Source organism: Ictidomys tridecemlineatus, chromosome 13, assembly GCF_052094955.1.
Source record: "Ictidomys tridecemlineatus isolate mIctTri1 chromosome 13, mIctTri1.hap1, whole genome shotgun sequence".
NCBI lineage: Eukaryota > Metazoa > Chordata > Mammalia > Rodentia > Sciuridae > Ictidomys > Ictidomys tridecemlineatus.
Genome location: NC_135489.1, coordinates 55,847,068 through 55,872,239, shown reverse-complemented (window position 1 = coordinate 55,872,239; position 25,172 = coordinate 55,847,068). Strand labels below are relative to the sequence as shown.

At 39.2% G+C, this 25,172-nt stretch overlaps 1 protein-coding gene across 9 annotated transcripts in view; it reads right to left on the bottom strand.

Annotated features, from left to right (window-relative positions):
* Ptprm (protein tyrosine phosphatase receptor type M) overlaps positions 1-25,172 on the bottom strand; it is an 807,906-nt gene that overhangs the window by 102,319 nt on the left and 680,415 nt on the right. For all 9 annotated transcript variants that reach the window (XM_021734384.2, XM_078030368.1, XM_078030369.1 and 6 more), the window contains one exon: positions 11,113-11,200. In XM_021734384.2, coding sequence (XP_021590059.1) covers positions 11,113-11,200 — 88 coding nt within the window. The remainder of the gene's footprint in view (positions 1-11,112; positions 11,201-25,172) is intronic.

The window sequence follows — 25,172 nt, the reverse complement described above, 5'->3', positions numbered from 1 at the left end:
GCAGAAGAGCCAGGTGACCATCACCAGTAGGAAGTGCTTGGCATCCTACCCCTTGGTGTTGAACTTGCTGGTTTCCCCCTGGGGCCTTACAATCCAGCCACACAGGCTCTGAGCAAGGAGCAAAGATAGGACTCCTGCATTTGATGGTAGGTGGCACTAAAGAGGAATCACTTTCTGCTGGTTTCTTGTGTGTCTTGTGTTGTTTCTGGCTCCTTGTTTACCTAGTCCCTCTGTTAAGAGACTTGCACTCTTCACTCTTCAGAATCCTGGAAGAGATCCCAGACTTTACTCTATGCATTCCTAAATGAATTGTGTCAATCTATTTCTCCCTTGCTCTTGACCACCCGAATTTAATGCCAAAGCTCTCTCCACCAACTCTGCGTCCTCTAACTAAATTCTTGTTCTCTCCCTTCCCACTGCTCTGGCTTTTACAGCTAAGTGAGATCATGACAATTATGGATTCCAGAGGAGGGGGTTGGGGAAGAGAAAGGAGAAAGGAAGAGGGAGGGGGAGGAGAAGAGGAAGGAAAAGGGGGAGGAGGCACTGTAGGAGTCACTTAGCAGAGAGAACTTTGCTACAAAACAAAATCCAATACAAAAAAAGTGAAGTCTTCAATGCAAGCCGTCAAGATTGGTCGACAGATTAAAAGAAGCTGGAGGGACAGATTAGGTGGAAAGTTTTCAGAGCCCTCTTAATTTTCTCATTATTAGAAATTTACATGGGGATGCCTGGAGTTTCCCAGTGAAGATGACATCCAAATTCAGAAGGGGCCCTCTCTCCCCTTCCTAGCTAATGCCACACTTGGTTCTGTCCTTGCCACTACCTCAGTCTTGACATTCCTAGGTATACCAACAGGACGCCATGAACACCCCCCATGTCTGCAGGACACAATGTTCCTGTGTCTAGGCTGAGCAGTTTCATCTCCATATTATCTATTGTTACAGCCCTTTGGGTTGGTCCTGGGCTCTCCATGTCTTCTACACTTCTTCACAGACAATATCATCATGCCAAAGGCTTCTCCAGCCACCTGTATGCCCCTTGAGTCAGTCACATATCCAGGACAAGATCCCTCTCTTATAAGTCCCACAGCAATTTATACAACCATCTATTGGCAGCCCATTCAAATGTTTCAAAATGTTCCCCACTTAAACCCAGAAGCTTTCCATGCTACTGCTAACTTGAAGCTCACCTCTGAGCTCCTCTTCAAAACTGCTTCCTTCTAGTGTTGCCCATCTAAGTAAATGGCCCATCCCTCCATCTGCTATCTATCCAAATGTCCATCCATCATCTTTCTGCAAATTGGAAGTCTGAGTCATCACTGCTTCCTCTGTCTTACTACATATCCTATCCATCTTTCAGTTTGGTCAATTACTTCTCTTGAATCTATAACATAACTTTTCTCTAGACACAACACTATTGTTTCTCACCTGGGCTACCCAGGATCTCCTAACTAGTGTTCTTTTCTGATCCATTTTCTTTTCCTCTGACCAAAAAGTTTCAATGTAAATTTAATTAACACTACCCCTACCCTCCCCCAAAAAATTTATTAATGAGGTCTCCCTTGTAATTATAATTATAATAAAGATTAAAATCCTTAATGTGCCCTAAAAGGCTCTGTGGTCTGGATTCACCTGATCCCTTCCTTCCCTTGCCTAACTTCCACCTCCAATCGCTCCCAGCTCTGAACACCCTGGTTTCTGTCCAGTTCTTCAGATTTAAGGGGTTTCTTCATGTGACAGGTTCTTATCCTTTTTTTTTCTTTTGGTACCAGGGATTGGACCCTGAGGTACAACATCCCCAGCACTTCTTATTTTTTATTTTGAGGTAGGGTCTGGCTACATGGCTTAGGGCCTCACTAAGTTGCTGAAACTGGAGTTGAATTTGTGATCCTCCTGATTCAACCTCCCAAACTACAGGGATTAAAAAAGGCATGTACAACTGCATTCAGCTTATTTTATCCTCTTAATTCAGTTGTCTTCCATGTCACATCTTAAGGGTCATCTTTCCATACCTCCTGAATAAATCAACCCCCTCATTTTGAGTTCTCATGATACCATGCACTTCTTTTTCTGCCCTTAACTTCAATTTGATTTATTTGTGCAATCACATGGGATCATTTAATTCATCCTACTAGTTCTCCTAACCCTATCAAGCTCATGAGGCTAAGGACTCTGTTGGCTGTTGTTAGTGTGCTCACCCCAGTGTCCCCCCACCCTACAACTTTCCTGTTCATTCCCTTTGCTCTGCTAACACTGGCCTCCTTGCCATCCTGATCACACTTCTTATGCCTCAAAGCTTGTGTCTGGAATCGCCACTTGCTCTCCTGCTTCTAGTCCTGACTGGCATTGTGTCCCCTCCCTCGGGGAACTGGGGAACTGCAACTGACACCTCAGACTATCTCCATCCCCTGTTTTAATTTTGCTTTTTGCATGAGTCACTTTGTGATACACATATTTTACCATGCACTAAGTGATTACTTTTCTGTCCCCTCTGCAAGAACGTTAAGCACCATACCCACAAAGTCGTCTGCTATTTTGTTCCCTGCTCTGTCTCTGACACGTAGGATTGTGTCTAGTCTGAAATAGGCACTCAATAAATATCAGTGGAAAGAATGACTTCATTTTGGCACAGTGCCTGACACATGGCAGATCAATATGTATCTGTTGAATGAATGACAGTAAAGAGGAGGCTGGAATCTGCCTGGAATGCTCCTGCAGATTCTGGCTCATTCTTTTCAGCAGTCAGCCCTCCAGAACTCAGAGCCAGCTGCAAGAAGGCTGCCTCGTTAGCTGGAGATTTGGTGTATGCCTTCAACTTGGAGTTAATTATAGCTAGGAACTGTGGAGAGTAATAGGACCTGTGTCTGTGTGTGTGGTGGTAACAGCAGACAGAGTGTTAGTTTCTACTGGGAAAGGGCTAGCTCAGCAAATCTACAGTGTAAATAACGGAAAAGTTTAACTTACTTAGGAGCAAAAGCCAATAAACAGATTTTAAGTGCCATTAACGCCATTTTATATTCGAACACTGCTGGAATACAGTGAATGAGATCATTACAAGCACTTTTTAATGTTCTTTAAAAAGCACTAACAAGCATCTTGAAGATAGGTTGATGGAATCCCCAATTCCTCACAGGAGGTAAGTAGTGTGTCCCTAGGGCCTTGACTCTGTGAGGCAGACTTCCCAGTGAGTGACACTGACCTTTGTGCAAATACATGCATGTTTATGGAAAGGGAGATGATAATACTAATCTCTAAGCCTATAAAGAAACAGCCATTAAGCATCTATGGGCATATACATAATCACGATTAAGGAAGTATCCTTGTTTTCTTTCATTCCTTAAATCCTCGTACAACTTTAACAATAGCCAAGATTTACTGTCACTGCTGTAAAGACAGACAGACAGCCTAAGTGAAGCAGCTGCCAAATGGTGATGATAAAAGAGTGGCACAAAGCACTGCAGGAAATTCAGGCTGAAATGGGCGTCCTCCCCACTGACACACGGCTCAGATCTCAGGGTCTGACCCAGACGCAGGCTGGTGCTGGTGCCTGGGCAGTTGTGCTACTGAAGCCTAAGGCAGTGGCTTTCCTTCATCCCCTACCTGGTATCAAATTCACTCTAATTTGCTGGAGTGGATTAACAGATCTGTCTGGGATTTGGATCCTCTATTTAAGAAGCATTAATAACTTTGCAGGTGGCTTAAGTGATTGATATCTTAGGATATACCGCGATGGAGCCTTAGAGAGAATTATATAAATAACCTGTGTATGTGTGTATATATACATATACATATATATGTATACACACATATACTATATATTCACATAAAATCATATATTTATGTAAGCCAATTATCAATAACATAAAATTCTAGAGGGATTTTAGAAAATGATAGCCAATTTGATGAAAACAGAACACAGGAGCACAAGGAAAGGCTTTAGGGTACTACGGAAGGGGAGAAGGAAGAGGACTGGACAGAAAGGCTGGAGCAGAGAAGTCTCTTCATATCACTGTCCCTGGACAGGTACAAAAACAATGCAATCCAATACAGAAACACTAAGGGGTGGGTGGGGAGTGGGATGGAGGGCAGGGGGATGCTAGAAAATGCAGCCCAGAAATCAAGGTGAAAGGCCACATCCAGTGCAAACCACTCAGAAACACAAGCCAAAGCCAAGTCTGGGAAGAGCTGGGACACCATCCACAGTGGGGCTAAGGCTACAGAGCAAGATGGCACTGGTAACTATGTACTAAGTATTCATTTGGAACCCGAGACTTCGAAATGCTGATTTTCATTTTATTTTATTTATTTTATTTTGGGGAGTACCAAGTATTGAACTCAGGGGCACTTGATCACTGAGACATATCCCCAGCCCTATTTTGTATTTTACTTAGAGACAGGGTTTCACTGAGTTGCTTAGTGCCTTGCTTTTGCTGAGGCTGGCTTTGAACTCTCGATCTTCCTGCCTCAGCCTCCCAAGCCACTGAGATGACAGGTGTGAGCCACTGATGCCAGCCTATTTTCATTTTAAATGACTGAGTCTACTTAGCAGAAGAAAGAATAGTGAAGAAAATGTGGTTTTTCTTTCAAGTGACAATAGTCAATATTGTTTTTATGTGACATTTCAGTTCATTTCTATAACAGGCGAGGGTTCTCAGGAATTTATGATATTGATAAGGCTAATGACTTACCCAAGACCACCAGCTAACATGCAGTGGAACAAGGACTCCAAACTGTACTTTTTAACTCCACATACTATGCTCTTTTCTTTTCCCCAATAGGTCCTCCCTGACCTTCCACTCTTCCCTCATTCACCCTTGTCTTACCAGTCCCCAACAGTGTTACAACAACATAGCTTTCTATTATTTTGGGACCAGAGATTGATTGTTTTATGATGCCTTGGCCTTGCTTGGGCGACAGACTATAAAGTCATAGGGGTGGCAGGTAGATTTAAATATGCTTTACCTCTGCCTATAATGGCCTGCAGGCTGAAGTCCAATGCCTGGCTTTGCAATGAAGGTTTATTGGTCACAGGTCCACTGGGTTTCTGTCTTGTCTGGCTGCTTTTGAAGCAGCTAAATATCTGTACTGAGACTAGCTGCTTTGTTGCTATGGTCCAAAATTAATGTTGAAACTTAATCTCCAACAAAACAGTGTTAGGGGGTGGGATCTGTAGAAAGTGATTAGGCCATGAAGGTTCTACCTTCATAGAATGGATTAGTGTCTTCTAAAATGGCTGAGGGATCTAGCTAGGCCCTTTTATGCTTCTACCCTTCCATCATGGGATGACACAGGGTTTGTTCCCTCTGCTGGAGGACATTGCAACAAGATGACAACTATGAAGCAGAAAGTAGCCCTCACCAGAAACCTATCCTGCTAGCACCTTGATCTTTTTTAAAAATTTTTTATTAGCTACACATGACATTGCAATGATCTTGGCAATTCATACATTTGTATCATTGGGGTATAATTTCTCATTTTTCTAATTGTACAGATTGCAGAATCACACTGGTCATAGAGTCACCTATATACATACATCAATCATATTGTCTATTCTATTCTGTTGCCCTTCCTATCCCCCCTTCTCCTCCCCTCCTCTCCCATCATTTCTCTCTATCCAATCTAATGTGACACACTTTTTTTTCTGTTTCTCATCACAACATCATACATGTATTCTGTATTACAATGAGGTTCTCCTTCCATCTTCCATGCAACTCCCCTTCTCCCTCCTTTTCCCTCCCACCTCTCTTCCCTAATTAGTGGTAGTCTTCTTCTCATGCTCTTCCTCCCTATCCCATTTTGAGTCACCCCCCTTATATCAGAGAAGACATTTGGCATTTGTTTTTTAGGGATTGGCTAACTTCACTTAGCATAATCTGCTATAATGCCATCCATTTCCCAGAAAATGCCATGATCTTGTTATATTTTAGTGCTGAGTAATATTCCATTGTGTATAAATGCCACATTTTTAATCTATTCATCTATTGAAGGGCATCTAGGTTGGTTCTACACTCTAGCTATTGTGAATTGTGCTGCTATAAACATTGATGTGGCTGTGTCCCTGTAGTATGCTCTTTTTAGGTCTTTTGGGTATAGTCCAAGAAGAGGAATAGCTGGGTCAAATGATGGTTCCATTCCCAGCTTTCCAAGGAATCTCCATACTGCTTTCCAAATTGGCTGCACCAATTTCCAGTCCCACCAGCAATGTATGAGTGTACCTTTTTCCCCACATCCTCATCAGCACTTATTGTTGTTTGACTTCATAATGGCTGCCATTCTTATTGGAGGGAGATAGTATCTTAGAGTAGTTTTAATTGCATTTCTCTGATTGTTAGAGATGGTGAGCATTTTTTCATGTATTTGTTGATTGATTGTATAACTTCTGAGAAGTTTCTGTTCAAGTCCTTGGCCCATTTGTTGATTGGGTATTTACTTTTTTTTGTTGTTGTTTAACTTTTTGAGTTCTTTGTATACTCTAGAGATTAGAGCTCTATTTGATGTTTGAGGGGTAAAAATTCGTTCCCAGGATGTAGGCTCCCTATTCACCTCACATATTATTTCTCTTGCTGAGAAAAAACTTTTTAGTTTGAATTCGTCCCATTTGTTGATTCTTGGTTTTAACTCTTGTGCTATAGGTGTCTTATTAAGGAATTTGGGGCTTGCCCCCACGTGATGAAGATTAAGGCCAACTTTATCTTCTATTAGATGCAAAGTCTCTGGTCTGATTCCTAGCTCCTTGATCCATTTTGAGTTGACTTTTGTGCATGGTGAGAGAAACGGATTCAATTTCATTTTGTTGCATATGGATTTCCAGTTCTCCCAGCACCATTTGTTGAAGATACTATCCTTTCTCCATTGCATGTTTTTAGCACCTTTGTCTAATATAAGGTAGTTGTAATTTTGTGGATTTGTCTGTGTTCTCTATTCTGTACCATTGGTCTACCAGCCTTGTTTTGGTGCCAGTACCATGCTGGTTTTGTTACTATTGCTCTATAGTATAGTTTAAAATCAGGAAGCACGATACCACCAGTTTCACTCTTCCTGCTTAGAATTACTTTAGCTATTCTGGGTCTCTTATTTTTCCAGATGAATTTCATGATTGCTTTTTCTATTTCTGCAAGGAATGTCATTGGGATTTTGATGGGAATTGCATTGAATCTGTAAAGTAGCACCTTGATCTTGAGCTTGGAATTTACAGTTTTTAAAACCATGAGAAGTATATTTCTATTACTTACAAGTTACCCAGTGTGTGATATTTTGTTATATCAGAGGATTGGACTAAGTTACCTGTAAAGGCTAAAATATTTACTACTGGATCATTTATAAAAAAGCATTTGCCAAACCCTGCACCAGATTATAATTGCCATGAGGGCAGTACTGATTTATTTTTCATCATCTTTTTATAGTGATTTCTAGCAAATAGTAAATGATCAATAAGTGCTTGTTGAAAGAAGAAATGGGTTCACACACTCTTTGTCCATATGTGAGGAGAACTAAGCAGAGGAGTGAGTAGGATATTTCTGTGACAAACAGGTGCACACGAGATATACAGAGGGTCAAGTCAAGATAAGGTGGGCAGAACCTCCAGGTGGTGGGGAGAGAGGATGCTGATTAAGAACAACACAGGAGGACTGTACTTGGAATGGAGCCTGAAGCTTGGAAACTTTTTATTAAAGGAGACAGTTGGTATAGGACCATTGTCAGGCTGGCCTGGAGGGGCCATGCCTCTTCCCAAGTCTATAAAAATAAACTTTCCTAATAAATTAACTAGACCTTCATTGTTTTATATCACAAAAGAACAACTACCTACGTACTAGATCACAGACAAGTGACTTCCCTTCTCCATACATCAACTTGAAGATAAGGACTTCACTGAGTTACATGAAACTATTTTATATTTGTGCAGCATTTGTGGTTTTTAAATATCTTCATGAAAAAGTCAGTATACGTTTGTGTAATAATAAGCTGGGAAGTAGGTGGGGCCACGTGTGACTTTCTTTTGCCTTCCTGCCACCCTAGGATCAGGACGCTGCCCAGTGCCCTCCAGCTGGGCATCCTGCTTTCCCAGGCAGGTCACAGGCAGGGCAGCCCTGCTGGCTACTGTTCTTCCTTACATCTGGCCCATTCCTAAAAAGTCCTCTGAAAGCCTGCCCTCTCTGTGCCCATTCAGAGCTAGGTGACAATGATTGAAAATGGGTTAACAATTACTAAATTGTCCCCATTGTCCTTCTTAGATGACAGACATGAAGCCATCATACAGAACTTCTGCAGAAGGCAGAGATAGTAAGAGTTTCTTGACAGAGGGCCTCAAGGGTCAGTCTAAGAAACAGAGGACTTATCTTGAAGCCACTTTTAAGTATAGTTTTTAGTTCTTTTGTATATTTATTAGGGGTGGGATGGCATGGAGAGTTGAAGGATGGGAAAGGAAGGCTAGAGTCTCCTTCAGCTGCCTTGTCACTGAGACTGGCCTGTGAAGAATGTGATGCTAAAGGCTAAACTACACCAATGGGAACAACCCTCAAAGTGCACATCAGGTAGGAGAGACAGCAGCTCCCAGGTTGGAGTCCTGCCTCCACGTGTTATTAACTGTGTAGTCCTTTCACCCTCCTTTGCCCTCAATTTTCTCACCTATAAAACAGACAAAATAATATTACCTATTTAATAGTGTTGCATTTGGGAGTAAACGCAAAGTGCACAGAGTGGTGACTAGCAAAAGTAAATACTCAGTAAACACTAAATTTTTATGGTTGAAAATCCCTTATCCAAAAATGCATAGGACAAGAAGTGCTTTAATTTTTTTGATTTTAGGATATTGCATATACATAATGATATATCTTGGGGATGGGACCCAAGTCTAAACATGAAATATTTATGTTTCATATGCACCTTATATGCACAGATTAAAGGAAATTTTTCATTATCTTTTTACAGTGGTGTCTAGCAAAAAGTAAATGATCAATAAGTTCTTGTTGAAAGAAGAAATATATTCACACACTCTGTGTCCATCTGTGAGGAGAATTAAGTGGAGGAGTGAGTATGATATATATAAAACTTTTTCAGTAATTTTGTGTATGAAACAAAGTTTTATGATATAGAATTTTTCACATGTATGTCAGTGTTCAAAAATCTTGAATTTTGGAACAATGTGGATCTCAGATTTTCAGATTAGGGATGCAAAAACCTCTAAATTTTTTCCTATTAATTATTCAGAAATATTTCTCAAAAGAGTTTCCCAAATGCAGGTATAAAATTATATATCAGGAAGAAGTGGACTCAAAGTTATACTGCACAAAGCTCAGTTGACTCTCTCAGCATACCTAATGTGACACCCCTTGATATGGCCTTCTGTATGCTTTATTCTCAGATAAGGCCCAGATGGGCAATATTATAACAACTATAGGACAATGACTCATCAACATCCCCTTCCACATTGCATGTGAAGGGAAGTGTCCATGGTAGCTCTGTGAATCTCCTCAGAGTTTAGTGCAGAGATGAAGGGTTTCTTGGAACAGAAGCCATTGGGAGAAATCTGAATTGTTCTACTAGTGAAAGACCTTCTCAGGCTCCCAGAGAATATGAAAGAACTTAGAAGAGTCTAGATGGGCTAAGAAGTAATGTTTTCCTTCTCTGAATCATTATGGCACTGTATACATAGCTGTCAACTGCAGGACTACAGCCATGGGGATCTGTCCTCTGCCTGGTCTGTTTTGTCCCATGGGAAGGGGCAACATCTCATCTTGATAATCTTTATATCCCCAGTCTCTGACAAAGTGTCCCACAGGTGCCAAATGAATTCACTGAGTGGCAATCAAACTGTGGACTGTGAGGCAGCATCTTCCATCTACAAAGGACCTTGACAACATCACTGAAGCACCAAATAAATACGGCATGCTTTAACAAAACCTGCAGAACAAAGCTGGTGGTTTGGCTCTATTCATGGCCAAAGGGAAAACAAAAAATGCTCGGTTGGGAAGTTTCATATTATACTGAAGCCCCAACCCTTTGGATCTGCACTGACCAAGAGTCTGTGTACTGTTTAAATTCAAACAATAATAAAAAAATAAAACCTTAAAAGTCAGTTTCTCATTTATCCCAGTCACATGCCAAGTGTTCAGCAATCTCCTGGGTTTGAATAGAAATTTCTTTGGGGCAGTACTGCCATAGACGCTGTGGTATCAACTCAAGAAATGTTAACTCAGGCAAACAGAATTCAACTGCACTTTTACAATCAATAAAGCTAACACTACTCCCCTGGAATATCCAAACCTTCCAAATTTGTTCTCTTACACGTGATAAGGCACAATGAGCTAGATGTTCTCTCAGCCTTGCTGTTTAGTTTATGTGTCTATATAAATACTGCTAATTCTGTTAAGTTACTACAGTGAGCCTGTCACTACTGTGATGCAGTTATGTGTGACTCACAGCAGTTTAATGCAGGGGATGGATAGCTTGAGCCTGGAGAGAAGGAGGCTCATCAATCTACCATGTGTCTCAGCATCATTATGGAACATTAATGAGGTTGGGCTCAATTTAAAACCCGTCTGAGGCATTACGGATTGGCAACATTTAGTTTCACCAGCACTGGGAATTTCTGAGATATAATCCTAGATCTTTTGCTAATGAGTATTGTGATATGGGGACTATCATTTAACTTCTGAGTTTCGCTTTCCTGCCCTTAGAATGGTGCTATTTCTGACCTACCTAACCCAGAGTCCAGAGGATTCATGAGTTAATATTCGCAGGGAACGCCAAGCTCCTTGCATGAAGGCAGGCTGTGCATCATGATTTCTATTCATTCTCATGAAACAGCTGGGAAACATTAGGACTGGGGTGTTACTCCTAAAATTGCATCTTCCTTTTACACATTTTAACATTACCTATGTTCCTAGAACCTTAAATCTAAAAGTAAAACTGGGCCTACAGGGAGAGCACACTGATGTAGTGGCAGTATTCAGATCATTTTTCCTTCCCTTAGTATGAACATAACACCAGCCCCTTGCAGCAGGATGAAAGCAGTAATTGCACTGTAAATTCTCACTGCATGAGCCTGGTGGTCAATCTTATCAGGTGTGGAAAGAAAGTTCTACAACAGCACAATTACACTGTCAGCACTCACATGCAATGATATTCCCATATCTGTTCTTCATTCTGTTCTCATCTTTCTTAGCAGAATCCCATGGTGCAGACTGCCCTTCAAAGAAACTCTGGAAGAAAGAGGAAGTGACACTAAGCATTACAATTTGGTGCAGTAAACAGAGGGGTCTTAAGCAGGGAGGGGTCCTTAGAAATGTGGATCAAGGGCCAAGCAGGAAAGAATGCCCATGGGGATGAGGTAAAGTATTGATTATTAAGCTGCATTATATTTGAAACATTTCATTTGGCTTTTCCTAAACTTTTTTCCCCTATAGTTAATATCTCACAAACACAGGGATAAAATTTGAAGAATGAATCCACAATTTATTTGTGTAATACAGTAAAAATGGTCACATGGTCATACCTATCTTACCTGAATAATACAGAAAACAATAAATTTTTCACAATTTCTTCATCATATTACAACTTATCAATATTCTTATAGGAGACAGGAAGATACCTTTTTTTCCCCTCAATAATTGCTGACTGAAGGAAGTTTATTTTTGGTTAAAATGGTGAAAGTAGGTAAGCTAAGACTTTATGACTTTAAGGCTAAAATCCAGTAATATACTCTGTTGGAGTTTTCTCTTCATTTTTAATGGAGCTTAGATGTCCATTTATTTAAGGATTTGGCATTATTATGCCCTCGGTCTTTAATCTTCATGTTATTAGATTTTCTTTCAATTCCAGTTATAATGAAATGTCTTCTGCCATCAGTGGACAAAGGAAAAAAATGGGACTTTTATTTCCACTTTAGTTCATGTGACATCTTCTTTTTGTTAAGTCAACTATACTGAGGTTATGGGAAGAACAGTAGGAAGAAATATTTAGTAGAACTGATTTCTTGTCATTGCCAAAGCTACCCTTACACTTTTTTGATCCCATTTAGGAAAGTAGAAGATTTGGGGAAGGAAGGAAAAATAAAGGTAGAGATGAGACAGTGCCTTATTCTGAAATGTTTGAGGGCCATCATGGACCCCAAGATGGCTTTCAAAAAATTCTTCAAGATGGAAACTCTTCCTTACTCCCTAATCTCCATTCTATCATCATGGCCCCTTCCAACCCTTGCCAACAGATGGTGATAGTCTGTGGTTCAAGTGAACATTAATTATTCCTTTTTCTGGGTTCTGTTTTCTCTTACTAGACAATTTGCTCTCCAGTCCTGCCACAATAGGACACAACTACTCACAGACTCCAGGTATTCTCTGCTCCCGCTACCTGCATATCACATGGCACTCGGACCATGTAATTAGGGGGCAGTGCTTGGCATATTCTGCAGTTTCCATATCTATTTCTGCCACCAAGCTGTGGATTCCCTGAGAGCAAGGACTGCATGCTTATCATTGTTATTTACTGAGAGCCCATGTCTCATAGTAGGAATTCAGTAATGAGTTATGGCATGAATGAGAAACTACATTATTTGGTTACAGTATGTCTTGGCTTTAATTTTAAAGATTTATATCTATAGCTTAAATGTGTGAGGAGATTCTAAGACTTGGAAAACCTATCTCTCTTGGTCCACTCTTCATTATTATAATAAAATACCTGAGGCATGCTACTTTTGAAGAAAAGAGGTTTATTTAGCTCATAGTTTCAGAGGCTGAAAGTACAAGATCAGGTGACCCTACATGTTGGCTTCTAGTGAGGGTCTAATGGTGTGTACTATCCCGGCAGGTGCAGGTGGGAAGGGGAGTGATCACATCTCCAGATAGGAAGTCAGAGAGGTTTTCACAGTTCTTCCTGAGGGCATACCTCTAATCAAACTAGGACCTCTCACCAGGCCCAACACATGAACCCTGGGGGGACAAATCACATTCAACCCATAGCGCTGTCTGTGTTTGTTCCATAGTTTGTAGATTTCTTTTGGCCACGGATTGTAAAATCCTACTTTTATTGTCCTGCTGGATTCTGATGCTGCTATTGTCATATATCTCAGCTCTCCTAAGAGACTGGCTGGAAAAGAGCCTAATCCCAGGTGTGTCTTACTGTCAAGCTTGAAGATCTGGTCATTGGTATGTCTATGCTATGGAACAGCAGGAGCAGACGCTGATTTATAATATTAAAGAGCAAAAAGACAACAAGGGCAGAGTTTTAAATGCATGGCCTTAAATTCCCTCAGGTATGCACACAACTGATGAACCATTAACATAACAGTTTTTGCATTACTGTAGTATATGCTAATAGCTCTATTAATAGAGCCACACCATACATTACTAGTTGAAGGATGAAATTCCGAAGAATGTAGGAGAAATACATACATACATACACACACACACACACACACACACACACATACACATACACACAAATGGCGTTACTAATAAACAAATAATAATACTAGCAGTAAAAGAAAAATCACTACTTAATCCCATCTAGAACAAGACCATTATATAATCAGAACATAAACAGGTAGCAGGCTAAAAAACTTTAACTTCTATTTTGCTCTATAATGTGCATTTAAAAATAGCTCTAGGGATTTTAAAGTCAGATACTCTTGCTTTGAATAGTGTCTTTGTTACCCAATGAATGACAATTATTCTTACAGTTGAGTAATAACTATTATTTGACTTCCAACAATGTAATTCTACTTTGAGTTTGTCATGATTTAATTAACAATTTCACTTCCCCCTGCCTTTTCTCCCCGTCTATAAAGTTCTCTAATATTTCTTTTTTTTTTGTAGGAAGACAGAAGAAGATAACTAACTGACTTTGAAGGAGACTCTGAAGTCTTCCAGTAAATCCACAGCTTCAACCCAAAGGGAAATGCTCCCAGGTCCCTGAGGCACAGCCCACACCTGTGCCCCACAAATCCCCTCCTGCTCCTGACAGAGGTTCTCTCAAGGAGTCTGGCAAGCACATCGAAGCTGTGTTTCTTTAGCATTTGTGGTAATCATAGGATTACCAAAAATCCTTATTTTTAAAAAATGTTATTATAATTTCACTGTTTTCATTTAATTGATGACCAGAAAATAGACACAAATCAACAAATGGAAAAAGATCCAGTCTCATTCCAATTGAGCACTATAGTTTTCAGAAGGATGGGGCCCAGTGCCAGGTGTGGTCAGGAGGCTGAAGCAGGAGGATGGTGAGTTCAAAGCCAGCCGAAGTGGTGCTAAGCAACTCAGTGAGACCATCTCTAAACGAAATACAAAATAGGGTTGGAGATGTGGCTTAGTGGTCAAGTGCCCCTGAGTTCAATCCCTGGTACCACATCCCCCACCAAAAAAAAAAAATGATTGGGGCCTAAGCAGTCAAGTGTACACACACACACACACACACACACACACACACACACACACACACACACATATATAAAAGCATCTGTGCATCAACAAATGTCTGTAGATGAGTGAGTCCGTCAGCTCAAGTGGCCATCCCTGGGCTAAAGCGAGGCACAGGGGAGATGGCCTCCCAGCTCTCCAGCTGAGGGACATGAGATTGAGACAGACCTCAGTGAATTCTTACTCTTAACCCACTGCTCCTGCCCTGACAATGACATTGAAGGGGAAAACAGTATTAAGTCTACTTATATACATGCAGCCAACAATTGCTCTGCAAACTTAGATCATACTTCCTGGTCTCTAAATGAAGGCTTACAGTAAGAGAATATAAAAGACACCAAGTAAACTTTGTCTAAATGTTGATTTTTTTAAATAAAATTGCAATTTTTTTTCTTAAATGATGTGTGTTCATTGCAGGGAAGCAGTGGCAAGAGAAGGAGGGAGTTCTTGCTGTGAGCCTCCCAATTTCCTACCTAGAAATTGTGTGAATCACTTGAATGGCCAAAAAAGAAATTTAACAAAACAAAAAAAGAGGTGCTCTGAGAAAAACTCCAGATGACTATTGCATCCATAGAAGCAAGCCACTGTCTACTGGCTCCCTGTGGATATGGTGACTCATGTTTGCATTTTCAGCAATAGTTCTGCTTCCAGTTACATCAGCATCATTAGACCAGCTGTTCTTATGCTTGGCCTGGAAAAGAAATAATACACCTAGGAGGAGCCCAAAGAGTAGAAATCAGGGGCTTTCTAGATTGGCTTGTCCTCTTCTGTTTCCTTTTTTAAATGTAGATTTAATTTTTTTCTTAGACTCAGTTTGAAATGTTGCAGCTTTTCATGAGTATATACTTTCAAAATACCAGAGAAAACAATTTGCCTTTAGACTGTCTCTTATGCCTAAATAAGGATAAATGTCAACTGTTTAAGTTTCTAGTGAGAAAATAAAACTTTATCTATAATAAGGTACTCAGAGAATTCATTATATGTTCAGGGGTCTTTTACAAGCTAAGTCCCTCGTTGTCTTTCTAGTTTAGAAATTCTCAGAGCAAAAATAGTCACTGGGGAAAGAACACAGCTCATCAGTGCCATAGAATACACAACAAGTCCACAACCAGGCCTGGCACAGATGTGAGGTCCCCAATGTAGGAGGTCACATCCTTCTTTCATTTCTCTTCCCCCAGAATACTAAGGCTTCTATGAAGCTGCTGTCATTCCACCTCTTTTGTGTGTGTTTTATTTTATTTTTTTTCAAACCATGAGATGGACAGAGAGTCACTAATAAACTCATCAGCAAAATATGCCTGTGGAAGATCATTTGGGGTCATCTGCAATTCTGCTTTTTCAATAATTCCGTTATTTTTCACACAGTTTTTGTTTTTGTAAACATCTTTTAATAAATTAAGCAAAATCAAAACACATAAATTTTTTTCTGGGTATTTTTCTTTGTTCTAAAGAACAAAAGCTTCTTTAGCTATCTTTGTAAGAGGTCAAATCTCACACAAGTTCCTTAAAATTACATAAATCGAATTACTAAATTCTTGGATTAGCATTCTACTTTGAACCAATATTATTGGGAAAACAGTAATCACCACATAATCTATGTTGTATCTAGAGAGGCATGGTTTCTATCAATTTATTAACAATACAGTGAAATAGCTGAGCATGGTGGTGCATGCCTGTTACCCCAGCAGCTCGGGAGGCTGAGGTAGGAGGATCCCAAGTTCAAAGCCAGCCTCAGCAAAAGTGAGGCAATCAGCAACAAAATGAGGCCCTTCCTCTAAATTAAAATTCAAAGTAGGGCTGGGATGTGGTTCAATGGCCAGACCTTGAGTTCAATCCCTGGTACCAAAAATAAAAAAGATTTTGAATCCTCCTGGTTCTGAGATAAAAAGAACTTTGTTTCTTGAAGGAGTCAGAGTTTTCTGAACATTTGTCAATGACCAGCTCTGGTGGCTCATGGAAAATTCTGCTTATTTGCTCCTTAAATTTTTCTATTATGTTCCACTTTAAGTATAGCCTACAATTCCTCCTCTTTCTTTCATCTCATGGTTTTTGCTTGTCAAAATCATGAGCAGGTTCACTAAAATCAAATTTAAGCAAAGCACAGATGATTTGAAGAAGAGGCCCAATGAGAAAGAACAGAAGCAACAGCAGGAGAACGAAAGCAAAAATCATCATTTGGTGACCACAGACTTGCTATCCAAGGAACAACAACTTAAGGACAAGCCTGGGAGACAGATGACGATTGCCCATGTTCCCAACACTCTTTTTATAGGAGGAATTTTGAATATGATGTGCACATTTAGGCGATATTTAGTGTTTAGGGCAGATTTTTAATATGCAGGTACAATTTAATGCACCAACTATGAATTTTTTTATTATGAGAAAACCACTTTATGTATTTTGGGGATTTAAGTTAATGGTCTCACTGCACCTTCTGTTAGAATTTTCATAAATATACTTATGCTTTTATTCTACTTAAAATGTAATTAAAGTGTTTCCTCTGACTACCTTAGCTCATATATACTGAGAAAAGGTAGCAAACCTGGGAGCCACTTTGAAAGAGTAATAAGTCTCTGAAACAATAAAAATGAAACCAGGCAAGCTCCGGTGAATACCAATGACTCTCTGCTTTAAGATGCGGCACTCTCCATGGGCACAGTGCAGAAGGAAATTGAACATCCTGCACACTGTCATTTTTTTTTCCAAATAAGAAACATGTTTTTGTGATTCAATAACCTCCTCCCCCACCCCTCAAACCACCATCATTTTCCACAGGATATAATTCTATACCTCAGTTGCCCACCTCTGGAGAGTATTACTCTAAAATGATTCAGTCTGTTAAATATGCCACAGCTCCCAGATATTGAGAGAGAAAGAGAGGGGGGGGGAGAATATGAATCCTTTTTTCCAGAAAATCTTCTGAAAGAAAGGGATTGCAGGTCAAGGCTGGACATAATGTGCAGTACATTTTCAGACAGCACAGGGTCAAGTGTTTCAGAAGCTTCTGAAATTGAATTTTTCCTCCCTTCCTCTTATGAATAAAATTGTGCACGTAAAATGACTAAAGTCATCACCCTGAAAAAAAGGAGATGAACTCACCGGGGCATGCAGAGTCTCTGAACTTTCTTTGTTTTCCGCCCATACTTCTCGTTCTTCTAAGTGTTCATTTTATGAGGTCCATATAAACTATTTATTGCTACAGCACTAAAGCAACTGAAGACTCCTAACTTTGCTTGATGGACCTGCTGATGGGGAGGGGGCTCCTGAAGTTCAGGCCTAGTGGCTGCAGTGGTCACAGGTCACTGTCATTCTCTGATTTCCAAGACAAAGGCACTCAAAGGGAATAAGTGATGCTTTAAAGGCAAAGGAGGTTGGGACTGGGTGAAAACTAGTATCTAGACTTTGTTATTTCTAAGCAAACTGAAATCTAAATGTGGATGAGCATTGATTCTTTTAAAGAAGTTGCTAATATCTCCACACTTCAAATGGCCATTTTTTTATTGAAACTTAATCCAATTTGAAACTTTTCAGAAGCTTTTTTCTTTTGCCAGATTCAAGCGGGTGGTGATCTCAGCAACACTTTCCCCCTGACTACCCTCCTTTACCAAATGTTTCTCTTCGGAGTAGAGGGTTGCAGCTTTAAAAAAAAAGTCTGTGGTGTTTTAGTACCCAGAACAGGCCTCTTGATGTTTAGCTAAGCTTTAGAACATGTTTCTTATTCTTTGGAATATTACACTGAATGAAGGATTTTATAAGTGACTTTTCACAGCAAAGTCATGTACTTCCTGTTGATTAATATTTACTTGTGTGGTTTTTGAAGCTCTATTTGATGAGCACTCTTCCCCACCACCACCCCCAGTGCTGGGGATGGAACCCAGGGCCTTGTGCATGCTAGGCAAGTGCTCTACCACTTAAGCTACACTCCAGCCCCATTTTGAGCATTTTTAATTCTGTTGCATAAATAAGGAAATTTAGGCTCTTCTGGAATCTGGCAGCTAATAAGTAAAAGAGCTGGGTCCCAGAGCTAGATAGAACTCCCCACTTTGAGCTCAGTGCTCCTGCCATTAGGCTACAAAGCTGGCTGAGAGCTTGGGGCCTAGTGTCTGCTGCATTGCACCATACACTAGCAATCTGAAGTCACCATGGTCACAGTTCACACAGCACCAAGCACTTCTGGTTACCACTGTTTAAGAAATAAGCAAGTTCAGTAACAGAGTCCTGCCACCATATGCTCAGTGATTCTTCTGGGGGTAACAGGGAGTATGTATACTCTGGAGGGACCCTTAATCTACTTAGTTTTCTTTCTCTTTGCATTTGCTCAATTTCAAGAGCACCTCTTTTCCTACCTTCAGAATCCTTGCAGAAGTCAACTTCTAGAAATAATGTGATATATCCTTCAAGGGTACTGAAGCAGAAAAAAACTGAGAACCACAGATGAAATATTGGGGGTAGGGTGGGGCAGGCATGAATGCACACCAGCCCTTCAGTTGAGCGATGGAGGAAAAAGTGGTGAAAATAGTAACTGTGAAACAATCTTGGATGCAGAACATTCTATGGAAAAGGCCAATATTCAGTGGAATTACAGAGTCTGATGCTTTAAAAAGGGGATGCTTTCTATATAATTGGGGTGAGGGTAAGCTTCAATGGAGCATTAATTTTAAGAAGTACAGGATAGCTGGTAGGAACTACTTAGCTCTTTCCTGACCTGCCTTTCTCTTACATTTGCATCCTCAAGGACAACTGAATAGCAAAGACCAACATCCTCAGCAGTGCCTGGGGCTCCCTGTTAGTTGGGATGCCTTCTTAGGTCTGGTGGCCTCTGGCTTCCTATACACGTGATGAAGTTCTCAGAGTAGTTTTGGGGAGTCCCTGGTTACCTAGAATTTGACCCAAATGTGGGGTTTCAAGGGCTCATCTTAAAGAGGATTTTCATCAACTTGAAATTCAAATTTTCAGACTTATTCTTTCCTCAAGGGGTCTTTGCTGCTTATTATTGAATGAGAACAGGTAGTGAGGGCTGGACAGCAAGGGCTTTATAGCCGTTTTTAGTTTTCAGTTAAAACTTAGTCAAAGTTTACTTTTTTGATTTCTGCTTGAGTTGGGTCTTGCCTATTTCTTGATTATCCTGTAGATCAATGAAATGAATCAATCTTTGAAAGATTCTGGAACTTGAATCTGTCCCTGTTCTCACTGCATTATCCTAGAAATCATAAAGCCAAAGTAATCAGATGGGGCATCAAAACAGTAACATTAATGAGTGATCTGTCACAAGTACTTAAAAAAAAAGAGACTACTCCGTTTTAAAGCTAGTTGAAAGTACCTGATTCAATTGCTTTGTAATTTCCACAAGTCATGGGGGGTGAGGTCCTCTCTTCAGAAATGCCACCCACATTTCAGTGATAGCAATTTTCATTTCCTCTCTGATGCAGATACTGCCAGAGTTTGGAATGCCAGCACTGCTAGAGAACTGTAATTTCCTCCACCTCTGCATCTGACTTGAAACTGATTTGTTAGTGAGCTGGCATTAGAGGTACCCAGGTTTTCAGAGACAAGGAAGAGCACATCCTGGGGAAAACCAACCTGAAAACAGCTAGAGGAAAATGGAGGTTTCTGCAGAAAATCCAGCCTCTCTTTTCCTCCTGAGAGCAGCCAGAAAAGTTGAGTTCTTACTTCTCTCTTGCCTGCATCATCGCAGTAGCTTTCTAACAGTTCCCTCTACCACTCTTCAGTTATATGCTTGTCTCAGTGAGCTCCTTAATGCACACCAGGTCCCCTGTCACTTTTCTACTTGAAAACCTAGTGAGTCTCCTTACAGATCACTGTGTGACTGCCATTAGAAGGACTGTGAGACCCAGCCTATGCAATGCACTAGGATGCGTAAGTGCATAATAAAGGCTGCTACTGATGGATCTGATTCTAATGCTGAAGCCTGAGACTATGATGATAAGACACATTTGCCTACTGTATTCTTTTAGAACTGGGGGGGAGTTGTTTTTTTGGTGTCAGAGATTGAATCCAAAGACTTGCATATGCTAAGCATGTACTCCATCACTAAGCTAAGCCCCCACCCCTGTGGTATGTCTTATTTTTGCTCCTCTAATTACAAAAAAAAAAAAAAAAAAGCAAGCATCTTCCTTTGGTGGTGCTCCTTGGAGAGCTGTGAGTTTTAAAGGATCAGAGCACATAAGCTTTATCAAATGTGATTGAAAGGCTAAGGATACATTTTTGGAGATGACAGTCTTGGATACGAATAGTGTGTCAGAAAAAGGAATTTTAATATGCAATTTGTGAATCTATTTTTGACATGTATTAATTTATAAAATCTCTCAGTACAATTCCCAGAGTCTTCTTACAATACCCAAGTGGTAATGAGAAAAGGTTAAATTTTATAATAGAGAATTATTTTAAAATTTAGAAAACAAAGTCAGAAATATCTTTTCAAACAGTTTAATAAAAAATAATTATATCTCAATTTACTCTGTCAGAAAGTCCAATGTCTTCTCTTATTTTTCATTTTCATCTTATTTTATTTTTTCCTGGTGCTAGGGATTAAAACAAGGGCACAGGTGTGTTAGACAATTGCTTCACTGCTAAGCTACATACCAGTTCAATGTTTATTAATAAAAGCAAACAGTTTTATTGAAAAATTTCTAAATGGTATTTGGGGAGTCACAGAGGTTCTTCTTTCATGACTAATTTTTATCCCAAATGTCCTTTCATATTAAAGATAGAGGCTACCACCACTTCAGTTATGCAGACTGCTTAACAGGAAAGTCTTAGCATTCAGCCTTGTTATTCAGCCACAGTCAATATGTATAAAGAGAAGATTCTAAACTAAGCCAAAACCAGGCTGTAGCAGGGACACAGCAGAGTTCTGACACAGCAGAAGTATCCATGACATGATCACCCATCCACAGAGATAGAGAAAGGGACAGCTTGCCTCAGGAACACAGAATAAACTTCCCACTCAAGACAGATATATCACCTTCCTGTAGACTTTGGGTGGAATGCCTCAGTCAATTGAACACACTCTCTAGAAACTACAATTTATCTTATTAATGTGCAATGGGATTGGGAGCTGCAGGTAGCCGTAGGGACCAAGGAAACAGGAATCTCTGGAGGCAAGACATTATGATAGGAGGAGTCCAGTGCAATTCACAAGGTCTTTCTGAATTTAGCCCCTGCCACTTTGCTCTGATTTATTTTATGATTTAAATACAACTATTGTACATTGAATTTAAACTACATTTACTACATTTACTTTCAAAAGAAAATTTATGTCATTACAATAAATGGAAAGGTAGCCACAACTACATGAGACAATGACATCAGAAAAAAGTAGATTTAATAAAAACAAAATAGCAGTATCAAATTCCAGCCTGGCTGTACTGTTTGGTTATATAGGATGAAAGAGATGGAAAAGGTGACAGTACCAAGCATAGCTCATTGATGAATCAAAGGGTTGTAAGATAATTGGGGAGGGAATTTTTTTCACTCTACAGGTGAGTGCTGCCCATGCCTTGCGAGAGAATCTTCTACCTTTCATCACCTGCTGTGTAAATCATCAGTTGTTTCACCTCACTTTTGGGGAAAACTGAATCCCCCATCCACCTCTGCTCATGACACAGTGGGCAGAAGGGACCTATGGCCAGAAGACTTGAATTTAAGTCTCAGCTCTGATAAATTTATAACTGTGGCCACAGGGAAGTTACTGCATTTGCATTTCAATTTTTATGATAGGATCTGTAATAATTATGTGATCCAACAGGAATGCTTTCTGAATTAAACCCAATGAATAAATGTCAGTGAAAAGTACCTGTAGTTAGTACATATTGACAGAGAATTGTCATGTTATTACAGTAGTATAACATGTTCAGCTTGTAGAATGTCCATGGAGATGCACAGTTAGTCCCAAATATTCACATCCTTCCTAGACTATAAGCTATAAAAGGGGAGGAGCTTGACCTCTCTGCACATAGCACCCTTAGCGCCTGGAATCAACCTGATCATATGGGGGACAATTGTCACTATAAGTGAATAAATAATTGGGACTTATATAGGTGATATATATATATATCCTATATATTTATATATTTATATAATATATATATATATATATACATATCAGAAGATTCATACATCAGTGCTTTTAACTTAATATTTTTGAACCTACTTCTAAAGAAAAAATTTAAAAATTATATACTCTCATCTAATTTTAAATAAATTACTATCATGTTTGACAGAATAATAATGAAAGGTACTTTTGACAGGGATGTCATTGTACTCAGAATTTTAAAAATTCCTCCTATATTATATAGCACAGTTTTTTTTCTTTCCACTTCATAATCACAATTTGCTAAAAGGATAACAATTAGTTTAAGTGAACCAAGGTCAGATGCTAAAAGGAAATAGCCAAAGTTGTATTTAGAATCTGCTGATGTTTTTTAAAAAATGAAGAGTTGGCCCTAATTCAAGTTTCTAGATATTAGATTAAAATATTGGGGGCAGAGGGTTCAATTTTTTATTTAAAACTATAAGGTTTGGAATTAAACTAAAACCAAGATGCTTCATGCTATTATAAGTTCAGTCTTAGAACATTTTAGAGAAGGCAACAGAGTCAAATGTCAAGGGTCAGTTTTGAAATGCAAACAATAAAGACCTAGTGCCCTTGGAGAACCTCTACTACTAGCTCCATCCTAAAACAGAAGAAACTTTCACACTATACGTAAATCTTTGCTTCAGAAAAAAAAATTCTGAAAGGGAATTTGGGTTTTTGCCAAGAAGGATAATAAGTAAAATACTTTAGCTCTAAAGATTTTGATTACTTAAGAATTATTTCAGTATAATCATAATAAACTATTAATTCAGTGGTGTTAATAAAAACAACAGGTAACATTAATAATATCACAAGAGCAGCCCACTTACTGTGTTCCAAATACAGTGATAAGTGCTTTACCTAAACTATCTCAGAGAGGTCAGCTTCACTGACAAGAATCCTTTACTCTCTTTTCCATTAGAGCTATATCTTATGCTAGAAAAGAGACCCCAGCATATTTTTAAATTAATTTTAATGAATAACTATTACTATCTGTGAGTTAAGCCACCATGTTGGTAACTAACAACTTTAAAAAATTTAAATTATAAGATATAATAACTTTTCATTTTTAAGTTAATACAGATTCATAGGAAGCTATAAAGACAATTTAGAGAGGTCTCATGTCCTCCTCAACAAAGTACAATATCAAAATCAGGAAACTGAAACTGGCACAGCCTCTGTGTATAACCTCTATGCTGTTTTATGCCATGTGTAAGTTTGTGTAACTACCACCCCAAATAAGTACAGAATTAGTCCATTACCACAAAGAAACCCCTTGTGGAATCTCTTCAAAGTCACCTAACCACTCTTAATTCTCAGCACACACAAGTCTACTCTTCATCTCTACAATTTCTATAACATTTCTAGAATGTTCTCTAAATGGAATCATGAAGTATTAGCACAGTGACCTTTACATTTATCCAAGTTATTGCATGTATCAATAGTTCATTCCTTTTCATGGATGAGTAATGTTATGGATATACCAGTTTGTTTACCCATTCCCATACTGAAGAACAATTGTACTGTTTCCAGGTTTGGGCTATTACAAAGAAAGCTATTATGGATATTCATTTATAAGACTTTTTGGGGATATAAGTTTTCATTTCTCTGGGATAAATGCCCAAGAGTGCTATTGCAGGGTTACATGTAAATCTACATTTAATTTTTTAGAACTGCCAAACTGTTTTGTTTTCCAGAGTGATTGTACCATTTCACTTTTCCACCATTAGTTTGTGACTGATGCAGTTTTTCCACATCCTCATCAGCATTTGGTATTTGCCTTGTTTTTTATTTTATTTATTCTGATATGTATTCTATGATATCTCACTAATTGGTGTTTTCACAATGATGTATCATATTGATGATCTTTTCATGTATTTATTTAATTTACTTTCTACCCATACATCCTTTTTGTTGAAGCATCTTTCATATCTTTGCTTATTTCTAATTGGATTGATATTTTTCATAAAATTCTGTGAGTTCTTTTTATTTTCAGGATACAAGTTTTTTGTTAGACATGTGGGTTGCCATTTTTCCCCCAACATACAGCTTATTTTTTCATTTTTAATGCTATCTTTCACAGTGCAAAAATTTTAAATTTTTTTATTCCAATTTCTTCATTTTTTTTAATGGTGTGGTTTGGTGAGATGTCTACGATTCCCCATGCCTTAGATTCCAAAAGAATAATTTTTACTTGATTAAAAACACTAAAAAATTCTGTAATGCCTGATAATGAGGTTACTAAATTCAATAGTAATTAACATTGAATATTCAACATTCAATGAGTAATGGCATTGTCTGTATCAATACTTAGTATGCTAGGAAACTTCCTTAAACATAACTGTGAACATCACTCAGACAAACTCTCCTAGATGAATGACTCCTCCTCTAACTGAATGTGATACCCATTTTCCAGGTTTCTGAATGCTTCCTGCATCTCTGGAGAAAGAATGGAGCTGCTGAAAAGGCTGAAGCCAAAGACATTACTGATTCTCAATTTATTGCTCAGCCAAGTTCCTGAGACAGCCCAGGGGAGTGTCAGCCTTGCTGCTCAGACTCCCTCATCATAGACTCTTAACACTTAAATGCCACACATGGCTGGTGCTGTAATACTGGATGGTACAGTCATGTCACTGTAGAAAAATCGCTGCTCAGGGGCCAGGGCAG